At 43.0% G+C, this 24,126-nt stretch overlaps 2 protein-coding genes across 2 annotated transcripts in view; both read right to left on the bottom strand.

The window, feature by feature from the left end:
* Window positions 1-7,951: 7,951 nt before the first annotated feature.
* On the bottom strand, window positions 7,952-19,638 carry srrm3 (serine/arginine repetitive matrix 3). The gene is made up of 9 exons (XM_031572736.1): window positions 19,592-19,638; window positions 19,216-19,251; window positions 18,921-18,971; window positions 18,400-18,504; window positions 17,657-17,822; window positions 11,512-11,840; window positions 10,776-11,006; window positions 10,259-10,378; window positions 7,952-8,248 (listed from the first exon to the last, which is right to left on the bottom strand). Exons 1-9 carry the CDS (start codon window positions 19,636-19,638, stop codon window positions 8,023-8,025), a joined length of 1,311 nt encoding a protein of 436 aa, XP_031428596.1. The 3' UTR covers window positions 7,952-8,022.
* Window positions 19,639-22,229: 2,591 nt separating this feature from the next.
* The window catches only part of LOC116221520 (serine/arginine repetitive matrix protein 3-like), a 39,439-nt gene continuing 37,542 nt past the window's right edge, over window positions 22,230-24,126 (bottom strand). Inside the window, exons 5-6 of the mRNA XM_031572414.2 lie at window positions 23,051-23,131; window positions 22,230-22,546 (exon numbers count right to left, since the gene is read on the bottom strand). Of these exons, the coding sequence (XP_031428274.1) occupies window positions 22,420-22,546; window positions 23,051-23,131 (208 nt within the window). The 3' untranslated portion in view covers window positions 22,230-22,419. The remainder of the gene's footprint in view (window positions 22,547-23,050; window positions 23,132-24,126) is intronic.

The raw sequence follows: 24,126 nt of genomic DNA, 5'->3' as shown, positions 1-24,126 counted from the left end.
CACGCTGTGATGAATGTTATTTTTATGGTCTCTTGAGTGGAATGGACAGAGAGTGCAGACAGGTGCTGAGACCGATACGCCCAAAGGGTCCTTAACATCATGCCGTCCACTCGTTCAATCCCACGGGTAGACTGAGGCAAAGATGAGATGACACTTTGAGATGGGTTGTTGTTCAGACCTACACTGCTGAATCCGGAGTGTGTTTCACATGCTTTGTTACTGCACTTTACTGGAATAAAGACTGACTGACGCATCAACTACGAGAAACATCCTTATTTCTTACATCTAAAGATTACAGTTTTTTCCAATCATTTTCACTCTTGTCTCAATACCATGTATACATTCTTAAAACACTTTACACATCGAGCATACCAGTAGACTATGTGATCCAAACTGTGGATACTTCCCCCTATATGCTTAGATACAAATGCAGTTAAAAACTATTCATTAAATCAGTATCCGTGTTCCATTATGAGAGGGAATGGCACTGAAAGATGGGCATGGTGTGGGTGCACTCCCATCAGCCCTATATACTGTATGAATGTCTGTCTCCATGGACATAAGTCTTACTTAAGTACAGGTACATACACGCTGTGATGAATGTTATTTTTATGGTCTCTTGAGTGGAATGGACAGAGAGTGCAGACAGGTGCTGAGACCGATACGCCCAAAGGGTCCTTAACATCATGCCGTCCAGGCCGTCTACTCGTTCAATCCCACGGGTAGACTGAGGCAAAGATGAGATGACACTTTGAGATGGGTTGTTGTTCAGACCTACACTGCTGAATCCGGAGTGTGTTTCACATGCTTTGTTACTGCACTTTACTGGAATAAAGACTGACTGACGCATCAACTACGAGAAACATCCTTATTTCTTACATCTAAAGATTACAGTTTTTTCCAATCATTTTCACTCTTGTCTCAATACCATGTATACATTCTTAAAACACTTTACACATCGAGCATACCAGTAGACTATGTGATCCAAACTGTGGATACTTCCCCCTATATGCTTAGAAATTCATGAATACCTGTCTCAGTCAATTTTTACTACCAGCAAAATGCTGTGCAACTACAGATTTGTTTCTTTATCATATATTACGTATTTTCTATTACAAAAAGTGAAAATTTGCTGTAATGTACCATATAGACCTTTCCCTACAAGTACATTATGTTATGAGTGTGCATAGAAGATGTGCACTTGATTTTGGTCAACATCCTGGGTTACGAAGTACCTAATTCATGTATAGTACTGTATTTTAGTAATATGGCAGGAAATATTGCGGCAAGATCAGACAGATGCTTGTTCAAAATCTTGATAGCGGCCTGTAAAAAAGCCACTACAAAAAGATGGTATAAACCAGGCCCCCCATCTCGAGATGAATGTCTGAAAATTGTGAGTGAGATGTACGTGATGGAACAGCTAACACATAGATTACAGGCAGAACAATGTGAAGAGAAATGGGTGAAATGGACTCTATTTAAATGTCAATGACAGGTCGATGTTTGAAAAATGTATATGTCTCAGGATAACTCTGTGAAATCAATGCAATCCATCATGTTCATGGTTGTTAAGTTTTTTGTTTTTGTATTATTTTTTGTCAATCTGTGTGTTTGTTTACTTTTCTGTTCCTCTGTATCTGTGATCAAAATAAAAAAAAATTAAAAATAAAGTGTAAAAAAAAATAAAAATGGCTGTGAACACCGGAGACAGCTGATCAGCACAGTGTTTCAAGATTGATGGAGAGACAGAGTCTGGCCCGGTTGCTTTGCGGGGGTTCTGTCTCTTGAATAGTCTATTGACGTCCCTCTCCAGGATGGAGAGAGTCGTCACTGTGGAAGGGGAGGAGGGAGGGGGCTCTGAGGTGGGCAGTTGTGAAAAGGCGCATGCCTTTGCTGAGGTGGGGGAGGTGCAGTTGATGGGCTGGAGCTGGCGGGTGGTGTCACGGGGGATGGTGTCAGGACTGTCCCATTGTCCATCAAAGCGACAGTAAAACTCATTCAAGTCGTTGGCCAGGCGTGAGTCGTTAGTGGAGTGGGGGGCTCTAAATAAAGCTAGATTCATTTGAGTTCATACTAATACAGCAGGACAATATCATTGTTTTTTTTATGTTTTATTGTTTCACCCTGGACTTTCTTTCTTTGCCTTTAATATATCTAGTTACACAAGTTACAGTATATCATGGTAACAACAGAAAAGTCCGCACCCTGGCATCGCTCTGACACCCGGGTCAGGAAATCAACTGAGGTGTAAGCGACAGCTGCCAATTGTAGTATGGTAAAGGGGTTAGACCATTGAGAACTATCTCAGGCAAAGGATCAGAGGAAGTAATTATCACACAGAGCAACAAAAGTTTGAAGACCTGTTTGCATTAAAAGCCCAGGAGGAGGCTAGGAGGTGTTTTTAACAGTATATATGCTCACACTTTGAGATGGTTGTTGTTCAGACCTACACTGCTGAATCCAGAGTGTGTTTCACATGCTTTGTTACTGCACTTTACTGGAATAAAGACTGACTGATGCATCAACTAGGAGAAATATCCTTATTTCTTACATCTAAAGATTACAGTTTTTTCCAATCATTTTCACTCTTGTCTCAATACCATGAACACTTTTCCCAAACATTTCACACAGTGGACTTTACAGACACACACCTCAGCATATCAGTTAACCTTTGGTGCAAAATGCATGACAACCACCAAAACACAACTCATGCTGCCGTAACTTTAGCAAATGTTCTCTCTCAGAGTACAATGACCTAAAAAACATTGCAAATTGCATATAAAACATGTTGCTGTATCCTTTGCATTGCAAAAAAGAGAGAAATAAACACACAGACAAACACTTCTTTGGACTACAGTAAATATTGTAATAATACAGTAAACAAATAATTCTAAAATGCTGCAATATGTTTCATTACAGCCACATGCTAAAATTGCACGTGTTACTGCACTTTATAGGCTTACTACAGCACAACAAAAAGGCATGAATATGCTACGTATTTACTGCAGTATTTCCAATGCAGTAAATTACATACATCAACACAAGATACAGTCTACCAAAGTATTGTTATACCACTAGAAGTCTGCTGTAGCCCTGATGCTGATCCATTCTGTCCTCTGTATTTGGTGTCAAACTTTTTCATGTTTGAACTTCGCATTTACGGTAATATTCACCTCTGCATTGCATCTTGGAAATACGTCAATCCAAGCCAGGTATCTGAAGACAGTGTTCATATGTTGGTTTGCCTCTCACAATAGATGTCACAATTGAGTGTGGTAAATTTACTGTAATTGTAAATACAGTAAATGAATGTGTTATCAGAAACCAAGAACAACAATTTTCACTTTTTGTAATGTAAAATACGTAATATATGATAAAGAAACAAATCACAAACACAACAGTATTCTTCAGTGTGCTTTACTGTGTTTACTGCACAGGAAAAAAAGAAAATAGAAGTCTGCTGTAGTCCTACGTAATGCTGATCCTCTGTATTTTGCCAGTAACAGTAAGTACTGTAGATCTCACTGTTGAGTAAATCAGTACTGTAGATACCACTATTGAGTGGGTACATTTACTGTAGTTGCATTCTTCAATAACTGTCTTTCACTGATAGCCTATGACTTACATATAGAGCAGTACTGCAATAGTGGAAACAACTCTTCAGGAACAGCTAAATCTATGTTTGTCTTCTGTAGATATGGTAAGAAGTCTGCAAGCATATAAATGAAGTTGTCTGTGCAAATACAGCATCTTTCCATCTACAGTGATCTAAATTACTGTAAGTTAGGTTTTGAACTGAAAGTTAACTGTTTTGAACAGAGTATCTAACCATCGGCAAAAAATGCTGTAGTTGCTCAGCATTTTGCTGGTAGTGAAAATTGACTGAGACAGGTATCCATGAATTTCGGAAGAAGTGGTCATTGACTGCATTTGTATCTAAGCATAGGGGCAAGTATCCACAGTTTGGTTCACATAGTCTACTGGTATGCTCGATGTGTAAAGTGTTTTAGGAATGTGTACATGGTATTGAGACAAGAGTGAAAATGATTGGAAAAAACTGTAACATTTGCTGTAATGTACCATATAGACCTTTCCCTACAAGTACATTATGGTATGAGTGGTCGTTGCATCTGCATGTTCTATATACTTCTGCACATTTGACACTACTCAGCTACTGTCACTCACGTGGGTTTCACTGAGCCACTGTGTCATTTCCATTACCTTATATATCTATATGGCTGGCATAGGATGTCTGTGAGCACATGCATACATGCAGTATGTGTGCGAGTTGGCATGTGTGTGTGTGTGTGTTAGGTGTGTGTGTGTTGCGTGTGTGAGTTGGCGTGTGTGTGTGTGTGTTTGTGTGTTACGTGTGTGAGTTGGCATGTGTGTGTGTGTGTGTGTGTTAGGTGTGTGTGTGTGTGTGTGCGTGTGTGTTACGTGTGTGAGTTGGCATGTGTGTGTGTGTGTGTGTGTGTTAGGTGTGTGTGTGTGTGCGTGTGTGTGTGTGAATATGTGCGCTGCTGACCAAGCCCTGCCAGGGGAGTGAGAGTTTCGACGTCTCTGGACACTGTCATTATCCCCCCAGTGTCAGGCTATCGGAGAGGAGAGATGACAGCCATGGGCCGGTGCGAGGAGAGAGAGAGTGGCAGCCTGCCAAGGCGAGCACTAGCAGCCTGGCGTTTACTTACCATCCAAAAGAAACAATCACACACACACAGCCAGGGTGTGCCAGGGCCCTTCTGCAAACTCACGAAGCAAACAAAGCTTATAAGAGTATCAAGACAGAAATGCACCACAAACAGATGAACACTATTACTTATAAAATACACAGTTGGTGAACTGTCATGTGCTGTTGACTAGTGATAACTATTATAAACTCCTACCACATTTACATTATCTTTAACAAGTAGTCATAGCTGATTTGTTGTCACTATCAGATGAACGGGTGTTAAAATATATTATTCTCAGAATACGATATGACAGAGACTGTACTTAAAGACTATATTAAAAGACTACTGTGTCATAAACGTATGATAGTAGTGATTATTGAGTTAATAACACACCACCTTATGGTCAGACATAGGGTTCTTAAATAGAGGTTACATTTTAAAAAAGGGTGACCGGAACATTCTAGATTCTAGAAGTTTCATGGAAACCCAGCTGAATACAAGACTGAGGGAAAAGTAACCCTGGTACCCCCTGGAGCTGAAAGTAGGCAGTACACAAATGACATCAGGCAAATGAAGATTGTTTTCCATTGTTATATACTTTATTGTTCTGTATAATAATAATAATAATAATAACTAGTACACTACAACTATTGAGTTTTATACAATCCTAAGGGTAGGGCTTGGTATTCATTTCTGAAGATTTGAATATTTATTACACAAAGTTGAGCATAGTTACATTATTGATGTAACACATGGAGAATAAGGAAGGAAGGGTCTCTGATGAACAGTGAGGAAGACTGGGGGTGTTCCCTGATTGCACTTCCAGGTTTTTTTTTATTTTCCTTAAGCTTAGAGACATTAACTTCACTGTCTGAACCGATGGGCTTTCCTTTCAAACTTCACTTCAGGAAAAGCTGGTTGCCAGGAGACCACCCACTAGGGCAGTGTGCAGGGCTTTATGAATGTAGTCAAAAAAGATTAACCATGGAAACTGCAACCTAGTGCCGCCTGCTCACTACCTCATTGATTTGGATGGGCCCGTGCATGTCTTTAGGTTTTGGCCAGCGTGGAGCGATCTGTTTGCAGCAGGTCAAAATGCGTAATAACTGACGGTTAATAACCCACCCGGGCACCAACAGACAGTTCTGAAATGGATCACCTATGTAAACACGATCGTCTGCAGCATCACCAGTCAGTGCAGATGCAGGGACGCACTGACCCACGAAGGTCCATTTGGGTCTCCAGCTAACCAACCAGGAGATCCATGCAGACGGATGACAGGTGTGTCCAAATCCCTTTCTCTGCACGACAACTCCCTCGAGGTTCAGTTGCATTATAAAGGAAGCAAGAGCTCAAATAATAACAATTATAAAAAATGCCTACCGATGCAGTATCAGTGATCACACTCGTTTGTTTATACACATAAACCACTTCACATTGTGGAATTCTTTAGTGAATAAATGAAGGTCGATAAATAGATAGGTACATAAATAAATAAATATTCAAATAAATAAGCAATAAATAATAATAATAAATAAACAAGCCATAAATAACTGATATAAATAAATGTGGACTGAAAAGGCAGTCTCATAGAAGTGCATGTACCGCCTGGAGTCCGTTCCGTGCCTTCAGGTGCCTGGCAGTACTGAGTGCACCACTACAATGAACCGAAATGAGTTTCACCATCATTGTCACATCAGGGTTTAGCTAGGCTACAGCACAGCTGCTAACATGACATGGGGACCTCAGTCCCTTAGCTATCCTCTGTAACCACACCCAGAGTAACAGTCCAGTGTTGTAGGGGGAGACAAAGACAAATAAGTGGTATGGTGGTACAAAGGTACGCCCCCCTGCACACTTTGTCTGGGGTTGGATGATAGCTTGGGTTGGGTGGAGCCAGGGGAATGGGGAGGGAAGGTTGCCTACACCCCAGGACGTGTAACACTGACTGGGCACTTTCCCTGCAAGCAGCACCTTCACCTCTGGTGCATCATGCAGTTGTCCTCACATACTAAAAAGCCTCATCAATATCATGGAATATACAGTGCATAGTTTACAGCCTAAACTTGCAGTTTAGTTCTCAAAACCAAACACCCATACGTTTATGGTACATCTCTTACAAAAAAAAGAAAAACAAAACAGTCCAAAGTTTCAATAAATAATCATCATCAGTCATCTAAACCTACTTGTTCTTGCGTTTTGTTCATCATGGAGTTATTTGATAGCTAAACAGTCTTTGGGGTGACACTTTGTTTTCTCTGGACTTTGTCGTTCTTCGGCGACCTCAGAGGATGTTTCCGGAACTTCTTAATTTCCCATGGAACCTATCAGGAAAGCCCATTCCCATGAGGAAGAATTCGAAGGAACACACTTTTAAATTTTTGTTCTCCAGCCATACAAAAAGTCTCGGAACACGGTCAGATCACGTTGTGTGGCATGTGTTTTGCATACTATACAAAGCGGCTGACAAGTCAATACTTCACGTGAATGTGTCCATATGTAGAAAAAAAAAGAATCCGTCCATTTTTAGATTTCAGTCCAGGTGCTTTTCCTTCAACGATCAGATATGATGCTTCTGTTGCGAGCCACTTTCAGTGAAGCCACACATCTCAGGCATTCCGTGTCACTTCCTTGTCCTTTGTCATTTTGACACAAGGTAAGAAAAAAAAGATGACTGAAAACAAAATGTTACTTCAGTAAAAAATATTTGGTGATTTCTTGTCACTATCACTAATTTATTTAATTGCAAACCCATAGAGAGACCAACAGAATTGGTCAGACTTCAATCTCATGCATCCATTTGGTATGTGAAACGACCAAAGCCTCATTGTAAGACCATTAGTCTAATAACAATCCTTTGGCCCAGTCCAGTAACGTGCTAATGTTTACGGAGAATAACGAGGCCTAGTGTTTGATTGTTCGCTTCGGTGCAGCTTCTCTCTAGACATTCTGTCATTTAGGCCAGACTACACTCACAAGGGCCGCGGGCTCCTGGAGGAAGTCTTTTGGATGGTTAGAGTGGCCGGTCCGTGAAAGGGCTGTGTGGTAAAGGGCTGTGTGGTAATCTGAATGACAGAATGGTCCGGATGTCCTCAACTGTGCCTCATCTTGTCATTTGTGTCATTTGTGAATGGAAAAAAAACCTAGAGGGTATGAAGGAAGTACATTGCTTTTTCCCCCCCCTTCTCAACTTCCTCGTGGCTTTAGCCCTCTCTCATTTCATCCAAAAGTGGCTTTTAAAAGGTCAGCTCTTTAGCTCGCTCGCTCTCTCTCTCTCTCTCTCTCTCTCTCTCTCTCTCGCTCTCTCTCGCTCTCTCTCTCTCTCGCTCTCTCTCTCTGTCGTTGGTCAGAAGCCAGGGCTGCCGTAGCTGCTGCGGCTGTAGTAGCTGTGAGGCTGGCTGGGGCTGCGGGAGCGGCTCCTGCTCCTGCTGCGGCTGTGGCTGCGACTCCTGCTGCGGCTGTAGCTGCTGAAGCTGTCGAAGCTGCGGCTGCGGCTGGAGCTGCTGTGGCTGCTCAGGACACTGGAGGAGGAGGGGCTGGGCCGGTAGTACGGGATGGGCCGCTTACGGGCGCTGAGACGCAGAGAGGGAGGGAGGGAGAGAGAGAGAGAGAGAGAGAGAGAGAGAGAGAGAGGGGAAGATACAAGGAAGTAAGTAATTTGACTCATGGCAAATTAACTTTAAAAACTTCCTACCCCTTCAGCAACTGAACAAATTTCCCTTTAAGTCATTATCATTCAACTATAAGCCTCATATCATCAGAAGGCTTGAGACTTGAGATTTGGACTTTTCAAGTAAAATTTTCTTTCTAAATCATTTTCAAATGGATGTAAATACAATATACAATTTCTTACAAATGAGATTTTAAAGTTTTAAAGTTATCTCTATCATAAAGGTGATGTCAGGTGGGACCAAGGGGTCATTTGTTCAGTCTTAAAAGAGGTGGAGGACGTGGCTGGTGCCTTTGTAAAGGTAATTAGTTGTAAGACTGGAAAAAAGGTTGAAAAAGATTAGCTGCTTTGGTTAGTGTCTTAAGCATAAGTTTCCATTTACACACTGAAACACATCCAAACACATCATACAGACACACGCACGCATGCGCACACAAACACACACACACACACACACACACACACACACACACACACACACACACACACACACACACACACACACACACACACACACACACACACACACACACACACACACACACACACACACACACACACACACACACACACACACACACACACACACGTGCACACACACGTACACCAACAATGTTATCATATGCAGTAAGACGTGACACACTGAACCCATCTCATATCAGGTTGTGTGGGAGTTGTTAGGAGAGGCTTTAGAAATCCTAGCAGGTTAGACCACACCCAGTGTCTTTGTGACATTATCTGTGTGATTTGATTGCAGTTCCAGCACTATCATGGAGGCCTGAGAGATTCCCCCCCCCATCATTTCGCATTCTGATTTTGTCCGGGACAAAATCATTAGTATTCAAAAATAACCACTAATTAAATTAACTGCAGGAAATGGTGTGCAAATAATTCATTAAGTAGCCTCTTGATAGTGCTTTTCAACTGCCATTGTGTGCCAGCATTAGTACATATATGCAGCAGAGCCTCTAGTGCAGTTATGGTTATAGAGTGGTCTGAGAAAAGAACAGGGAGCGTAAACAGAGCATGTGAAAGGAGAACAGAGAGATAGAAGAGAAAAGCTGAGGGAGAGAGAGGGAGAGAGAGAGAGAGAGAGAGAGAGAGAGAGAGAGAGAGAGAGAGAGAGAGGGAGAGAGAGAGAGAGAGAGAGGGAGATGTACTCAGGGGAGGCTGTCTGGGCATTAACTGCTTCGCCAAGCAGATTCAGGAGGAGAGCGCTAGGAGAGTCCTGCTGCACAGCAACAGTTACCACGGTAACCTTGCTCGTGGCTCAGCAGCATTCCATCTGTTGTCTTCCGGGGGAACCTTAACGCAGGAGTGAGACATTGAACACCACAACTCATGGCATCTTCCTATCAACACAATCTGAATTTCAGCATACAAAAGCGCATTGATAAATCTCTGCAGAAAAAAAATATTTCACTGTAGAACACATCAAGAAGATAAAGAACAACAAGTTATTAAAGAACATAAACACATATTTACTGTGACTTTAACCACGGGTGGATAAACAGGCGTTGATGGCCAGTTCCGCTTGCAACATTGAGGTAACGAACTCGACCCATAGATGTCAGTGTTGCTCTTGTGAAGCTCACGGTAATGAATGGAGGTGGAGATTGGTGTCTCATCTGCACATTCAGGTTTCATGCTAAGGTAGCACTAACTCGTAACTAGCTCAGCACATCTATGCTGCATGAAATCCCAGAGGACAGCTAGGTCTTTGCTGCAATTCACCATCAGCGTTATTCTTCATAGATGTACAAGGAATGAAAATGTTCCATGATGTGTGTGTGTGTGTGTGTGTGTTTGGGTGTGTGTGTGTGTGTGTGTGTGTGTGTGTGTGTGTGTGTGGGGGGGGGGGTCTGTGTGCTGTAGAAGGCTGTCAGAGTGAGAGGATGTTCTGACGTCTAACCTGGTGATTCTCCTGGCCTCCATGAAGCTGGGGGAGTCTCTTCTCCTCTTGCGTATGGGCGAGTAACTCCGTGAGCGCCGGCGTGCGCCAGAGTCCGAATGGTGCGCACTGTCTCTGTCCCTACAAATCAGACATGACACTGCGTCTTAAGCACACTGAATGGGCCATGGAAGAGAAACAGCTATATAAATGCAGTCCATTTACCAATTACCATGGTGATACAAAACAACAGATGCATAGCTAGAGGTTGTTTATGTTCAGCAATATTGGTTTGTGAATGCTAATTCATTCAAACAAATAGGTCCCACAAATCCAAATGTTTCCCAGTTACTCAAACCCAATGACCCAGTTACTCAAAATATACACGATGGTGTTCATTTGATCAACAAGGTAAAGTGCTTCTAAAAGCCCGACTGGGCCTCCATCTTATGATTTTCAGTTGCACAGGAGGCTGTTATTCACTGAGCTTGAGCAGCTGGCAGTGTGGCTGCGGTGCAGTGTGCTGTGGTGGATGTACCTGGAGGTGTTCTGGCGGGCATGGGGCGACGCCTTGCTGGTGGCACGCTCGCGGGAGTTGGAGGGGGAGGACGAGTGCCTGCTGCTCCAGGAGCTGCTGCGCTGCCGGAGGCTGCTGCGAGACTTGCTCTTCTTTCGGCCCGACGCGTGCCGGTGCCGCGAAGGAGACGGTGACGAGCTGCGGTGAGCTCGATCGCGGTGCGGCTGCTTGGACGAGTGAGCGCCTTTGGGCCTGCCAGGGAGGGAGCAGTGAAGCAAGTCATTTATCTCATGTGAGCGCTAGAATGAAAATGTCTGTTAGGTTGCAAACCAAAGCAAAACTTACAGTCAAGGCAAAGCTGGGAGAAAAGTATATCAATCAGCATTAAGGTATTGGTCAAGTTTTGTTTAATGGTCCCATACACAGTTTATTGTAACATTTTCAGACCCTTAAAATAACTCAGAAAGAACAGTGAGAAGATCCTATTTTCCCAATGCCTTGATTCTCCGTGTCAGGTTTTATGGATTAATTTGAATATTTAAGGTCCAGAAAAGTAATGCAATTTAAAGCCTGAAGCAGACAATCAAGATAATAAACGGAATAAATAAACTGAACTGTCTGAAAACTATTTCTTTTAATTATGTATTCAGAATTACATTAGGGGTTTCAAGTCTTGAAATGTTTTTGTCTGAGGCATCAAACAATACATGCACCTTTAAATAAAATCCTTTAAAAATTGCGAGGGCAGGTGTCTTACTTTTTCTGATGGGCGCTTTTGCCTTTGTTGGGCAGGTTGTGCTGCGAGTGGGCGGAGTCAGTGCTGTGGCCCGGCGAGTGGGACGTTTTTCTCTGGGCTCGGTGGTGACCCCCGCGTTTCCGTGACGACCCTGTGGTGGGCCTGCCTGAGCCCTGGTGCTTGTCGTCCACGTGAGGGGCGTCCCCTGCCGGCCCGTGCTGATGGTGGTGGTGATGGGGGGGCAGTCCCCCGGGGCTCTTACCCAGGGTGCCGTGAGGCCTGGCCTCCCTCAGCTGGGGCGACGGACACGTCTGCAGGCTCGGCGAGCAGGCCACCAGCGCTCGGAGCTTCTGTGCAGAAACGATAACCAACAAACCCAAAAAAAGAAAAACAAAGAAAAAAAAAAGAGAGAAAGGGCCTTAGAATGTCTTCCACACAGAGAGGAGGCGCTATGGTGCATTTGCCAAAAAAGGGTAAATATCTAAAAAGAAAAAAGATCTAAGTTTTCTCAATATGGCTTATAGACAGTCCTCTATGGTGCAGCGCATGCAATACTTGGCATGCAAAACCATAATGAGTCGAAGAAAATCAAAATCCCCAAAGAACAAAAGGAAATATTATAAGAAGAGGAAGAAAGGGAAACAATGTAAAACTGTGAAACAAATTTAAGTTCAAGAGAAGAGAGAGAGAGAGAATAGAAAGCAACAGAGACTTTGTAGAGTAGAAAAGGAGGACATCTTCAATTTTAGAAAATGGCTAAAAACAAAAAAACGTGAAACCAAACGCAAAAAATAGACAACTTGACAGAACATCACAGAAATGGAAGGAACAAAATAAAGATTCACAATAATAGAATCAGTCGAATCAGAAAACAAATCGTCTTTTACTGAGGAGTAACTTCTGTTTGTCGATTTTTTTTTTCCTGCAGACAATTGCTGAGATGTGAACAGCGACCCATTTCCTTTGATTTTTTTTTAATCGTTACTCTGTTTAACTCCCTTTTGGTTAACATCCACTTACCAATAAAGTGGTATTCCCTCCTTTAGTAGGTAAGGTATGAAGAAAAGGGAAAAGTGGGGCAACATAAGTGCATCATTAGAGTCACAAAATGCAAGAGAAAAAGACACAAAACCCTTCCCTGGCAGTGATTCAATGAGACAATGCATGGAAATCAAACCAAATAGGAAAACTAAAGAAAAAGTTGCAATGTGCAGGGAAACGCTGACTCTAAAAGAGATACGTACATACAAATACATTTTCACTTACTTTCAATCCTCTGTTCTATCCAAAACCAAGCTATGACCCGAGAGGCTCTCACTGAATCCATTAGCTAGCTTCAGCGCTCTACTTCATCATACTATTTAATCCCATCTGTTCTTACGCCATTGAAAGTGTATCACGTCTAATTTGCAGTTACTGGATGTCTTCAGTTTGTATTTATTTATTTTTATCACAAAGGGATGATTTTGCCGTATAGTTTACAAGAATGCAGTCAACCTTCTATCCTAACTATCCCTCAAATAGTTAGTGTGTGATTGTTGCTAATCCCAGGTGCAGAAACAGAGCTGGAAACAGGCTTCTGATTAGTCCTACAACAAGCCCTGTTTTGAAAGAGTATTTCTACTATATGTAATTGCTGTTAAGAGAGAGTGTTATGTTTGAACACTGTACTGAATCAGAGCCTATATTCATTTGTTTGTTTGTTTGTACGCTCTTGTCTCTCTCAAACCCGTGTCTACACAATATAGTTTTTAAAGAAATCACTTTTAGATGACAACGTCATTTACATTAGGATTCAATCTTCAGAATGTGAACACGTTCGACTTTCCAACTGGGCAGGTAAACACTAGTCTTGCATATCAGTGTTGCTAATGCAATATCTGGTCGACTTGCAAAGCTTCAGTAGATATGATTGTTTATTTATGGCCAGAGTGGCTAAACCAATTTCAAATATTAATGAAAACTATTGAAAGAATAGAGGATTTCACAAAGTGAAACCACTCTGTGCTACTTATCTCTCAGATAAGATAATCCAACAGCAGACACTCTGTTATAGTATTTTGTGTTTTTTAATATAAAGAAAAAATAAAGGCCTTTTTCCCCTGCCAAAGAAAGCCCCCCCCCCCCCCCCAGACAAAAGCAGCACTACAGCACTAAGAGACACAAACCCCCCTGATGCAGGTGACAGTAGTTAGAAATGGCCTTTACGCACAAAAAAACGAAAACATGATCAAATCATAGGACGAACGTACCATTTCACCAAGGAACAGAAAATGTGTCACACACATGAATGCATTCTACCCAAACAGAAGAGAGATAGAGAAAGAGAGAGAGGGAGGGAGAGAGAGAGAGAGCGAGAGAGATGGAGGTTGACAGGGACATGGACCTGAGAGAAGGGCAGTGTGCTGGACACTTCAGCATGAGAGTTGAGGAAGAAAGGTAAAAAAAAGGATAGATTTAAGGAGTCGGAATTTTGAGAGAAAACTACTATAAAATAATTATAGAGTAATCTGTTTTTTTTTAGCATAAGTAAACGAAAAGAAAAAAAGAGAGATAGAGAGAAACATTGATGTCAAGCTAGGGTGCTTCTCACATTCTCATCTGCATAAAGACCACGTGCGTAGGCAGAGCGTTACCTACCTTCCATTTCAATCAGAGACACGTATGCAATATCAACAAAATAAGAAAAAAGGAAGACAAAACAAAAACAAAAGAAGAAAAAAAAAAGAAAAGGAAAGTTCTCCGCAGCGGAATGGAAAAAAGACAATGAGTTCTTTTAGTATCAATGCTAAGAACTGACCCTGACACTAAGGAGAGAGGAAACAACCCAACAAACAGAACTAAGGGGAGGAAAATGAACCAACAGAAAGAAAATAATAATAATAATAATAATAATAAACAAACAAACAAAGACGTATCTCGCAAGAGAGGGAAAGATCAATATTAATAGAAACTAAAAACAAACTACATCATTTGCTGTCTTTTTCGCTTGAACAAATGCAGCTAAGGTTGATTCAAACGGGAGAGGGGTTAAGGTTTGTGGAGAGAGGCTCATGAGGTCACAGAATGAAACCCATTGTACAAGTAGAATTGCTACAGAGGGGTGGTAGGCCAAGGGCATGCAGACTCTGGCAAATGACAAAGAGGGGGAGAAGAGCAAGTCAGGACAACAGAGGAGTGAATCACAGACAACACAAATGGATGAAGGGGAAGGAGGGATGGAGGGAGGGAGGGAGGGAGAGGAGGAAGAGAGAGGGCTTTCGGGGTGGAGGGGCAGTCGCTGCTAAAATGGAGAACTAGAGTCAGCACATTTAAAAGGGACCCCAGTCACATTTTGGAGTATCTCTTTGCCAGCTACACTGTAGTCATTCAGGATTCTATAGCAATTCAGGAGACAGACCTGTTCATATCAGAAGTCCTTCTGCAACCACTTTATTTGTCAACACATAATGGTAAATAGTATGTAACTTAACATAATGGCAGTGGATAGTTTTTTTTGTTGTTGTTGGTTAGTTGGTTGATTTAAAGTTTAGGTAATTTAAGAAACCACTCCTAGTTGAAGATTTCTCGATTATTAGATGCAATTCCAAATGGCTTGGGTCCCTTTAAAATACCAATGTCACTGTTGTGTGTTGTCCTATTTAGTTTAAACATTGTAGCACTGCACTCATTAAATGTGAATATATTTGACAAATAACCATTTCCGCAATCAAATACAACTACAGACAGAAACAAGAGGACAGACTGAGATGTGGAAGAGAGAGTGAGAAACACCTAGAAAACTGCACATGTGCTAGCCAAAGAACCACTAAATATCAACAGTCTGGTAAGAACCAGGAAATGACACGCAGGATGAGCTTTTGGCATGGTCCCGCTCAACCCCCCCCCCAGAACTGGAGTACCCGCTGCACCACAAAACAGGTGAGATCCTGTTTGATGGGGGCTACACACACAGAGAGAGGGCTCATGACACTCAAGATGGCACCTGTGAAATGAGCATTAGCTGCTAACAAGCGGGCTGTTTTTAAACCAATCAGGACTAATTCCACAGATGCCAAAGCACCTGATTGGTTTAAATCAGTGGGCACAGGTCGCCTTAAAAAAAAGGTCATGAAACCTCTCTGGCTGAATCCCCATTTATTTGGACGCCCTGAGAGAGAATTGGTTATCAGGGGGAGAAGGAAGAGTTTGACAGAAGTGACACTGCCACCTAGAGGCAACATGCAGGTCAAGATGACAAGTAAACAGGAAGCAAGTAAAGTAAAAAGGGGCTTGTTGGGCACCTGATGGCTGGAAACTCTTAAGCCAAATCTGGAGGAAGGGAAGCTACAGTATTACTGAGCAGAACATGTGCTTTTCAGACAACTGTATTGACAAGTAAAAAACTAATAATACACATACCCATTTAACCTACTTGGTCCAGTTCCAAAGCATTTGAGTGCTTTTCACACAAACGAGACAGAAAAGTTTGGGCATTTATTTATGGGAAGATATCACTCAAAAAAATCAACAGAGGCAGAAAATAAACAGAGATGGATGAAGCAAGCAGTGTGTGTGAGAGAGAAAGAGCAGTTGAAATCTCCTGGTAAGAACACATGCATACTGGAACAAAATCTGCCCAAATTAGCATCCAAAAATCTGCAACACCACTTCATGGAGTATTCAAGAAACCAATGTACATTCATTTTAAAAGGACCTGTGAACCACATGCCTATGACCTTGGTACTGTTCTGTTAAGATCTCTATCGTGAGTCGTTAGAGCTGTTAAAAAGACTTTGATTTTCCAGATAAGGTCACATTTGTGTTGAAATATTACTGATGTTGGGTGTTTTGGTATAGTAAAAGTGTCACCTTTGATGTTTCTGTGATTCAAAAACCATGACAGTCAGTCTCATCCCACATGTGTCAAATAGCTTACCATTTCATGGAGCCTTGGTAGATACTGTACATATCAGCAGGGAGGAACAGAGATATTTGCATCAAGACCTTACATCCTTTATGCAGTTCAGCATGTTATGTGCTGCTATATACAAGTCATTTTGGGTTAAACTGGCAAACGTTTGCTATAACATGAAGCTATCAACAAGACACTACTGTAGCTAATCCTACACCACTGATTTACTGTAAATTGCCAACGTTTAAAAGTTATGTATTATTAATGAGGCATCACATAACAGTGAATGAACATCTATGCAGATGCTGAAGAATTCTCATAGCTGTAGCCACATATCTGGCCTTCTTATCAACAAACTGTCTCATATTTTATTGTATCCCAGTAATAGAACACGTTGCTTAATAAAATGAGGTGACAAATCCAATTTGGTACAAACCCTCAGTACGAACGTATGTCAAGGGTATCCTCTTATCAATGTGAGCCTAGCTGTTGCAATGAATCATTTATCCTTTAAAGTCTTGTTTGTCCTTGAGGACTAAAGGAAAGGCTGTAATATTGCTTATCAACAAATGCAACAGACTCACATTTTATTCTTGGTCAAAATAAAGTAATGGCTTTATAACATTACTTTAAAAAGCTGAATTTCCTTCTGCCGAAAGTTCCTGCTTTTTTTCTGTTCAATTACCCTTATGAACCCTCATCTGTACACACATACATTTCGAAAATTTGGATATTCATTAAGTTATCCTATGTTTCTTGATGGGTATGAAAATCATCACTTTGCCTACGCCATACACAATGTAAGTCCATGTGCTTGTGTGGTTTCCTGCTGACCTGATCAACTGTCCACGCTCCTCTCTGCGTTTTGCTCCCTACCCCTGGAGAGTGTGAGTACTTAAAACAGAGCGAGGCGCCACATATGGTAGCGAGATCTGCTTGTCTTAAGGAGGTGTGGAACATACCTTTTGCTGAAAACATCTATCTTACCCACAAGAGCAATCAGAGAGACAAATACCTCAACTGAGCCAAGTGGGGGAAAAAGTAAAAAGAAAAACCCCACAACAACAAAATGAAATAAACCAATAAACCAAAAAACAAACAAAGGACAAGCAGGTCTACCGACACAGACATAGTGGGGTCAGAGACATCAGAGTCAGCTCTAAGGAGGCAAAGGAGGAAAACACCGTTAGAGTACGGGAGGCCGAAGGGGGGGGGGGCTTGGGGGGCGAGGGACAGGAGATGCGGTGGAGCGGAAGAGAGGAGACTACGTACATCTTGCACTTTTTCTCCGTCCACATGGTTGTAGACGTGCTCCTTGCCGTTGCGGGCGCGGTGGCTGTGATGGCCGTTCTGCCACGCGGTGGGGTTCTCGGCGGCGGCGGGGGGGCTGGGGCTGCGGCTGGACCTGTGGCCGTCCGTCCGGTGCTTCGCACTCAACCTGCGGCGGGAGAAAAGGAGCAGAGATGCTGCCGTCACATCACGTGCAATACAAGACAGGATTTATTCAGCACTGCCAATGGGACTTTTCAACAAATGCTTAAAGTGTGGACAAAACCATAATGCTTGGCTTAGGGGAAATGATGGAATAGAGTCAAATCCCCAGTAATTAAAACTTGTTAATTACTGAAGTTATTCAATCGCAAATGACATACAGCAAAGTGAAACAATATTTTGTGGGTCTTGCTTCCTTTTCTGTGCAAAATCTGCCATAAGGCGCTAGCTCATGAATTTTCAGTGTTCATTTAGAGCTTTGCCTCACATGAGACTTGGAACAGTGGCAGTTTGGTCATTTCATTTCAAGTCTGTATTCCGAACAAACTCATTTTTTGTAAAAGTTAAAATGTTCACATTCACTCATTGGCCATGGCATGGTAAATGGGATCAATGTGTTTGTGTGTGTAGGTGTTTCAAGAGATGTATCAATGTGTTTGTGTGTGTAGGTGTTTCAAGAAATGTATCTTTCTCCCAGGCTGTGCTGAGAGAACAGTGCTGCTGGGCGGGAGGAGGTGCGGTACCTGGAGGGGGACTTGGAGAGGCTCCCCGTGGAGGAGAGAGAGGCGCTGCGGGAGCTGCAACTTCCTCTCCTGTGGGACCTCCTGCTGGGTGAATCTGCTGGTGACCTAGGACACACACACACGCATGGGCACGCACACACGCGCGCGCACACGCACACACACACACACACACACACACACACACACACACACACACACACACACACACACACACACACACACACACACACACACACACACATTCAGACGCATTGGGCACACACACACACACACAAACACACACACACACACACACACACACACACACACACACACACACACACACACACAAGAACAAAAGAACATTTATACACAGGCATACAGACAGCCTTAGTCATCTCATAGAGTTAATGCTGTTAATTCTGTGCCACAGATTTCTATTGGCGCTGTGACTCAGATGAATTGCTGGGTGTAAGTGAATAGTGAGTGCCAGCAGTGGGCTCTGAGGCAGGGGAGAGACACAGGCCTCCCTGACTGCTCACCTTTTTCTCTGCTTGTTCTTGTCTTTGTGTTTGTTCTTTGGGCTCCCAGACCTACACCGAAACAAGAGACACCATCTTCAAGCACAGAAGACTAGAGGCCTCTGATACAATTGATACCGGCAGATCAAATGTTAAAAAAATCTTGATAATGTTTGTGGTGGTGGAGGATGACCCCGACATATAAAACACGGAGGATATTCTTGGTGACAGGGAGGAGCGCTAAAGCACGCTCCTTGTTTCCATGGTGACAGGTCTTCCACACTTGTCCTTTAGAGTTTTAGAGATGTGATCTCACCTGTATCTCCTCTTCCTCCTGGAGCCAGATGCAGACCTGCACAAGGAACGCCAGACTCAGTTACACAACTCTGTCTTTAGGAAGCAGGCTTAAAAGGACTGTCTAATGTTGTAGCACAGTGTCTGACTAAACCGCATTTAAGAAGAGGGAACAGACTTCCTGCCAGACTACCACTGTATACATTATTAAAGACCATGAAGACTCAAAATAGCAATGAAACAATGGAAGCTTTCTAATGGAACCAAACCCGCATATACAAGCAACTGATCTATAAAGAAGACCCTTTTATTGAAAGCCTTTCTCCTCAGATCGGTTAGCAATGCAAACAGGAATGAGATAAACTGCACAAATTACACTGCCAGAGTGACTCAGTTACCAAATGACCTTCACACACTCCACACTCCTGTTGCTCCAGGGATTCATCACAATAAAGACTGAGCCAAAGCAGAGCTTTGTTTTCCACTTCCTCTTGTGGAGCTACTGCGAAAATCATGCGGGGGTGGTGGTGGTGTGGGTGTCTTCTGTGATACGTATACACCTGCTATGTGCCAGGCATGAACGAAGCCACACGCAACGCTGCCTTGCTACGTCCTCTTTCAATGAAGCAGAGAGGAGGAGGGGAAATCATTAATAAAGCTGTCAAAACAACACTGGGCAACAGAACAGTGCCGGGGCTCCTCACGTGGGTAAATAAACCAGAGAGACGTCAGACGAGTCAGACAAACACACACACACACACACACACACACACACACACACACACACACACGCACACACACAGACACACACACACACACACACACACACACAGACTCTCATTCATTTTCTGTCAGTCTCTACCAGGATACATTCTATTCCCTGAGTGTGATTTAACCCTCCATCACAGCAGAGACACACACATCAGTGCTTCATGCTAAGAGCGTAAATGACAGTATAATACAGGAGCTGCATATCTGCATATAGTGTTTCACACAAACAGGGTGTCCTGAAGACCATTACCATGTCATGAGTAGGGCTGCAACTAACGATTATTTTGGTAATCGATTAATCTATCGACTAATTTTTCGATTAATCGACTAATCTAATGATTATTTCCCATAGCAAATTAAAATAACGACTCAAAATGTTGGAATTTGAATTTCAAATGTATTTGAGTAACAAATGTAATCATAATACATAAATTAAATAGTAATACAAATTAAAGTGCAAATATACTTTTAAAAGTAAAGAGAAAGTGCAAATAAAGTTTTAAAAGTAACTCAAATTAGCAATCAAGCCTCTGCAAGTGCAAAATAACGCAAGAATAACTGGGCTGCAAGTGACATTCAAATTCAACTTATGAAATATATATGTTTTACACAATCTTTTGTTTGAAGAATGCTAAGTGGAGGAGGTTAACTATTCAGAACAAACGAAAATACAGGCTACTCTGATAATTCACTGATTTACTACATTGCACTTAACATAAATGAAAAAGCGTTAGCAAGCATCCTCCATGAGACGTTCTGTTTTCCAACTATAAGTTATAGATATATCATATATGTCTATGATAATTGCTGCTAGACACTCACTGTTCTTGTGCTCCCACAGCTCATTCTCTTTGAAATACTGGAATAGTGCTTCTTTAACTACTAATAATTGACCATCATTGAGAAAAATGACAACTTTTCTGTTAGCCATATCTCATATGCAGCAGCTACTAAAGCTAGCTTTGTTTATTGTTTCCACGGTAACATGAGCCGTCTCAGAATAATTCGCTTTTCAGTCGGTCATTTCTGATATGCAGCACATGAAGGTACGAGAACGGAGGGCAAAGAAAACGGTGCATGATTTGTATGCTAGGCTATTTGCAGATTCTGTTCCATTTTTCTCAATGATGGTCAATTATTATTAGTTAAATATGCACTATTTCGCACTTCCTATAGTGCATTGCAATGCCGAATGAAAATACCGGTAGCTCTGCTAGCGTCTGCCCAAAAAATTAAAATAAATAAATAAATAAATAAATTTATATATATTTTATGACGCGTTGACAATAAAAATCATCGTCGACAATTTTTCATAATCGACATCGTTGATTACGTCGACTAATCGTTGCAGCTCTAGTCATGAGACATTTCCCTGAATGCTTCATTGCCAACTAAAGACATATGGTGATGAACAATCAATGAAGATTAAATGAAATGAGAGAGGAGAATCTTCAGCTCATGCAGGGAGTGCCACCGTCGTGGCTGCTCTGAGGTCAGTGTGTGTAGCGATGGCGACACGGCCCACGACAGCTCTCTATTTTCAACCGTTTCATCCACAAACACAAGCAGTGTCACCAGAGTTCCTCCCTGCAGTCTGCTGTCTGCGCCTGTTAAACTACATCACTCGCCCACACTACCAGAGCCCAGCAGACTCCACACCGCCCTTATCCCCAACAAACACACACACACACACACACACACACAAGCACACACGCACGCGCACGCACACGCACAAGCACACACGCACAAGCACACACACACACACACGCACACACACACACGCACACACACACAAGCAAACACACGCACACACACACCTCCCCGTGCTCTCCCCTGTCTCTCGCCCTGCATTATTTATTAAGGTATATGGCCAAGGCGGTGTCTGAGATGTGGTGTCACTTTAATGAAATATGAGGAGAGGAAAGGGGAGGGGAACAGGTCTAAAGGGTTGGTGTAGGGAGAGATGTGGGGGGGGGTTGGGGTACACAGGGGGGGGGCTGCTGCTGCTGCTGCTGCTGCTGCTGCTGTTGGTCATTTGCTGGGAAGCTCATTTGTTCTCGTTCCGAGGTGCACAGACCGCTCAGGTTATTAGAGGAAAAATGGGCATGTTTCTGCTTACCCGAGGATGAGGACAGGGAAGGGAGCATGCAGGGAAAATGAGGACGAGGGAGAGAAAGAGGAGAAAAAGAGACAGAGCAGGAGAGAGAGAGAGAAAGAGAGAGACAGTGAGGGGGAGAGCTGGAGAGAGTGAGGGAGAGAGGAGGGGGGAGGGGGGCAGATGGCTGATTGTTGTTGATCCCCAGTGCATAACCTGTTAGTGCTGTCTACTGGAGGGGGTGCTTTTGCATTCCCCCTCTGTCCTCCTGTGCAGTCAGTGTCACACAGCCACTACTCTGGAGGGCCTCTCCAGCTCAAATTATCATCCAGATATTGTTTCTGAAATGAGAACTAGTCATCACTCCTGCAAACAGGAGCATTTTATCTCAACGCTGATCTCGCTGGATGTAATTGAAGGTGAGCGGATGAAGGAGAGCACACACCTGTCTCTCTTGTGCCTTCTGCTGCTCCTCTTCCTCTTCTCTCTGCGGGGAGGAAGGGCGAGGGAAGGAGAGAATGAGCTGTCACACCTCCAGAAGACAGCGGGACACACGACAGCAGAGACTGGAGCAGAGACTCGTTCATTCATTATGGCGAGGAACATAACGTCATCTATGTGCCTCCTCATTGGTGCGATAACAGCACACTCTAATCATGCATTATAGATGTTATAGAAGGTAACGCATACGATCACATTGTTATTGTGGTCCTCATGTTGTGTTCGCCTTCCTCTCTTTCTGTTGCATGTGTAGGTATGATTTTCACAAATTAATTTCACAAAACAATACCACATGAACTGCACAGATTGATACCCCAAATTATTTCCATTCATTGCATTGCAGCAGGATACATACTACCCTTTCGAGTAGCTATGCAGCACTCCTCTTTTTAGTATAGTACTGAAGTAGTCTAAAGTCACTGTCTAAGGGATATAGTACTGAAGTATGCAAGACAGGCAGAATACACAGTGGAGAAGACAGCCCACCCACCGGCTTCTCTTTCTCCCCGATTTTTTCTTCTTTCGCTTCTTTGGACGCGGAGAGGGGGAGCTACTAGACTTCCTCTTCGTGCTGCGGAGGAAGTAAAGGAGATGAAGAATATTCATGAAAAAAAAAAAACGGTTCGCTGCAACGCTCAAAGCTACTCTGACAGTTTGAAGAATACTTTTCCATGCTGCCAAAAGAAACATTTACATTTCATTTACATTTAGTCATTTAGCAGACGCTTTTGTCCAAAGCGACGTACAAGGGAGAGAACAGTCAAGCTAAGAGCAATAAAAAAGCATGGTGTAACAATAAATACTACTTTACATGAGAATTAGAAAAACAACAACCTAGAAAAGAGGAAAAAGAAGTGCAGGAATGTAACTGCTGAAGTGCAAGTTAAGCGCTAGTCAGGTGCCAGTTAGGAGGGGAGGTGCTCTCTGAAGAGTTGGGTCTTCAAAAGCTTCTTGAAGGTAGAGAGGGACGCCCCTGCTCTGGTAGTACTAGGCAGTTCGTTCCACCAACGTGGAACTACAAATGAAAATAGTCTGGATTGCCGTGCTTGCACGGACGGCAGTGCCAAACGACGCTCACTAGACGAGCGCAGCGTCCTGGGTGTAACATTTGCCCTTACAAGAGCATTTAGGTAGGTGGGAGCAGAACCAGTAAGCACTCTGTAGGCAAGCATAAGTGACTTGAACTTAATGCGAGCAGCTACTGGCAGCCAGTGGAGCTCGATGAGTAGCGGGGTGACGTGTGCCCTTTTCGGTTGGTTGAACACCAGACGCGCCACCGCGTTCTGGATCATCTGTAGTGGTTTCACCACGCAAGCCGGCAGGCCCGTTAGGAGGGCGTTGCAGTAGTCAAGGCGGGAGCTCACCAAGGTTTGCACCAGCAGCTGGGTGGCATACTGGGTTAGGTACGGCCTGATTTTGCGGATGTTGTATAGCGCAAAGCGGCACGACCTGGAGACAGAGGCGATGTGGGCCGTATAGGTCAGTTGGTCATCAATAATGACCCCGAGGTTTCTTGCTGTTTTGGATGGAGCAAGAGATAAAGAGTCAGTATTGATCTTGATGTTG

This window comes from Clupea harengus, chromosome 8 (genome assembly GCF_900700415.2).
Source record: "Clupea harengus chromosome 8, Ch_v2.0.2, whole genome shotgun sequence".
NCBI classification, from domain to species: Eukaryota; Metazoa; Chordata; class Actinopteri; order Clupeiformes; family Clupeidae; genus Clupea; species Clupea harengus.
The sequence above is the reverse complement of the archived record's forward strand: the minus strand, read 5'-3'. Positions and strand labels throughout refer to the sequence as shown.

What these genes read in the sequence shown, in the direction of transcription:
- srrm3 (XM_031572736.1), bottom strand. Translation starts at nt 19,638, where the DNA reads ATGAATCCCTGGAGCAACAGGAGTGTGGAGTGTGTGAAGGTCATTTG. An exon ending in AGGAGGAAGAGGAGATACAG is followed by an intron (nt 18,972 to 19,215) that starts GTGAGATCACAT and finishes GTTTCGGTGTAG; the next exon opens with GTCTGGGAGCCCAAAGAACA. An exon ending in AAGAACAAGCAGAGAAAAAG is followed by an intron (nt 18,505 to 18,920) that starts GTGAGCAGTCAG and finishes TGTGTGTCCTAG; the next exon opens with GTCACCAGCAGATTCACCCA.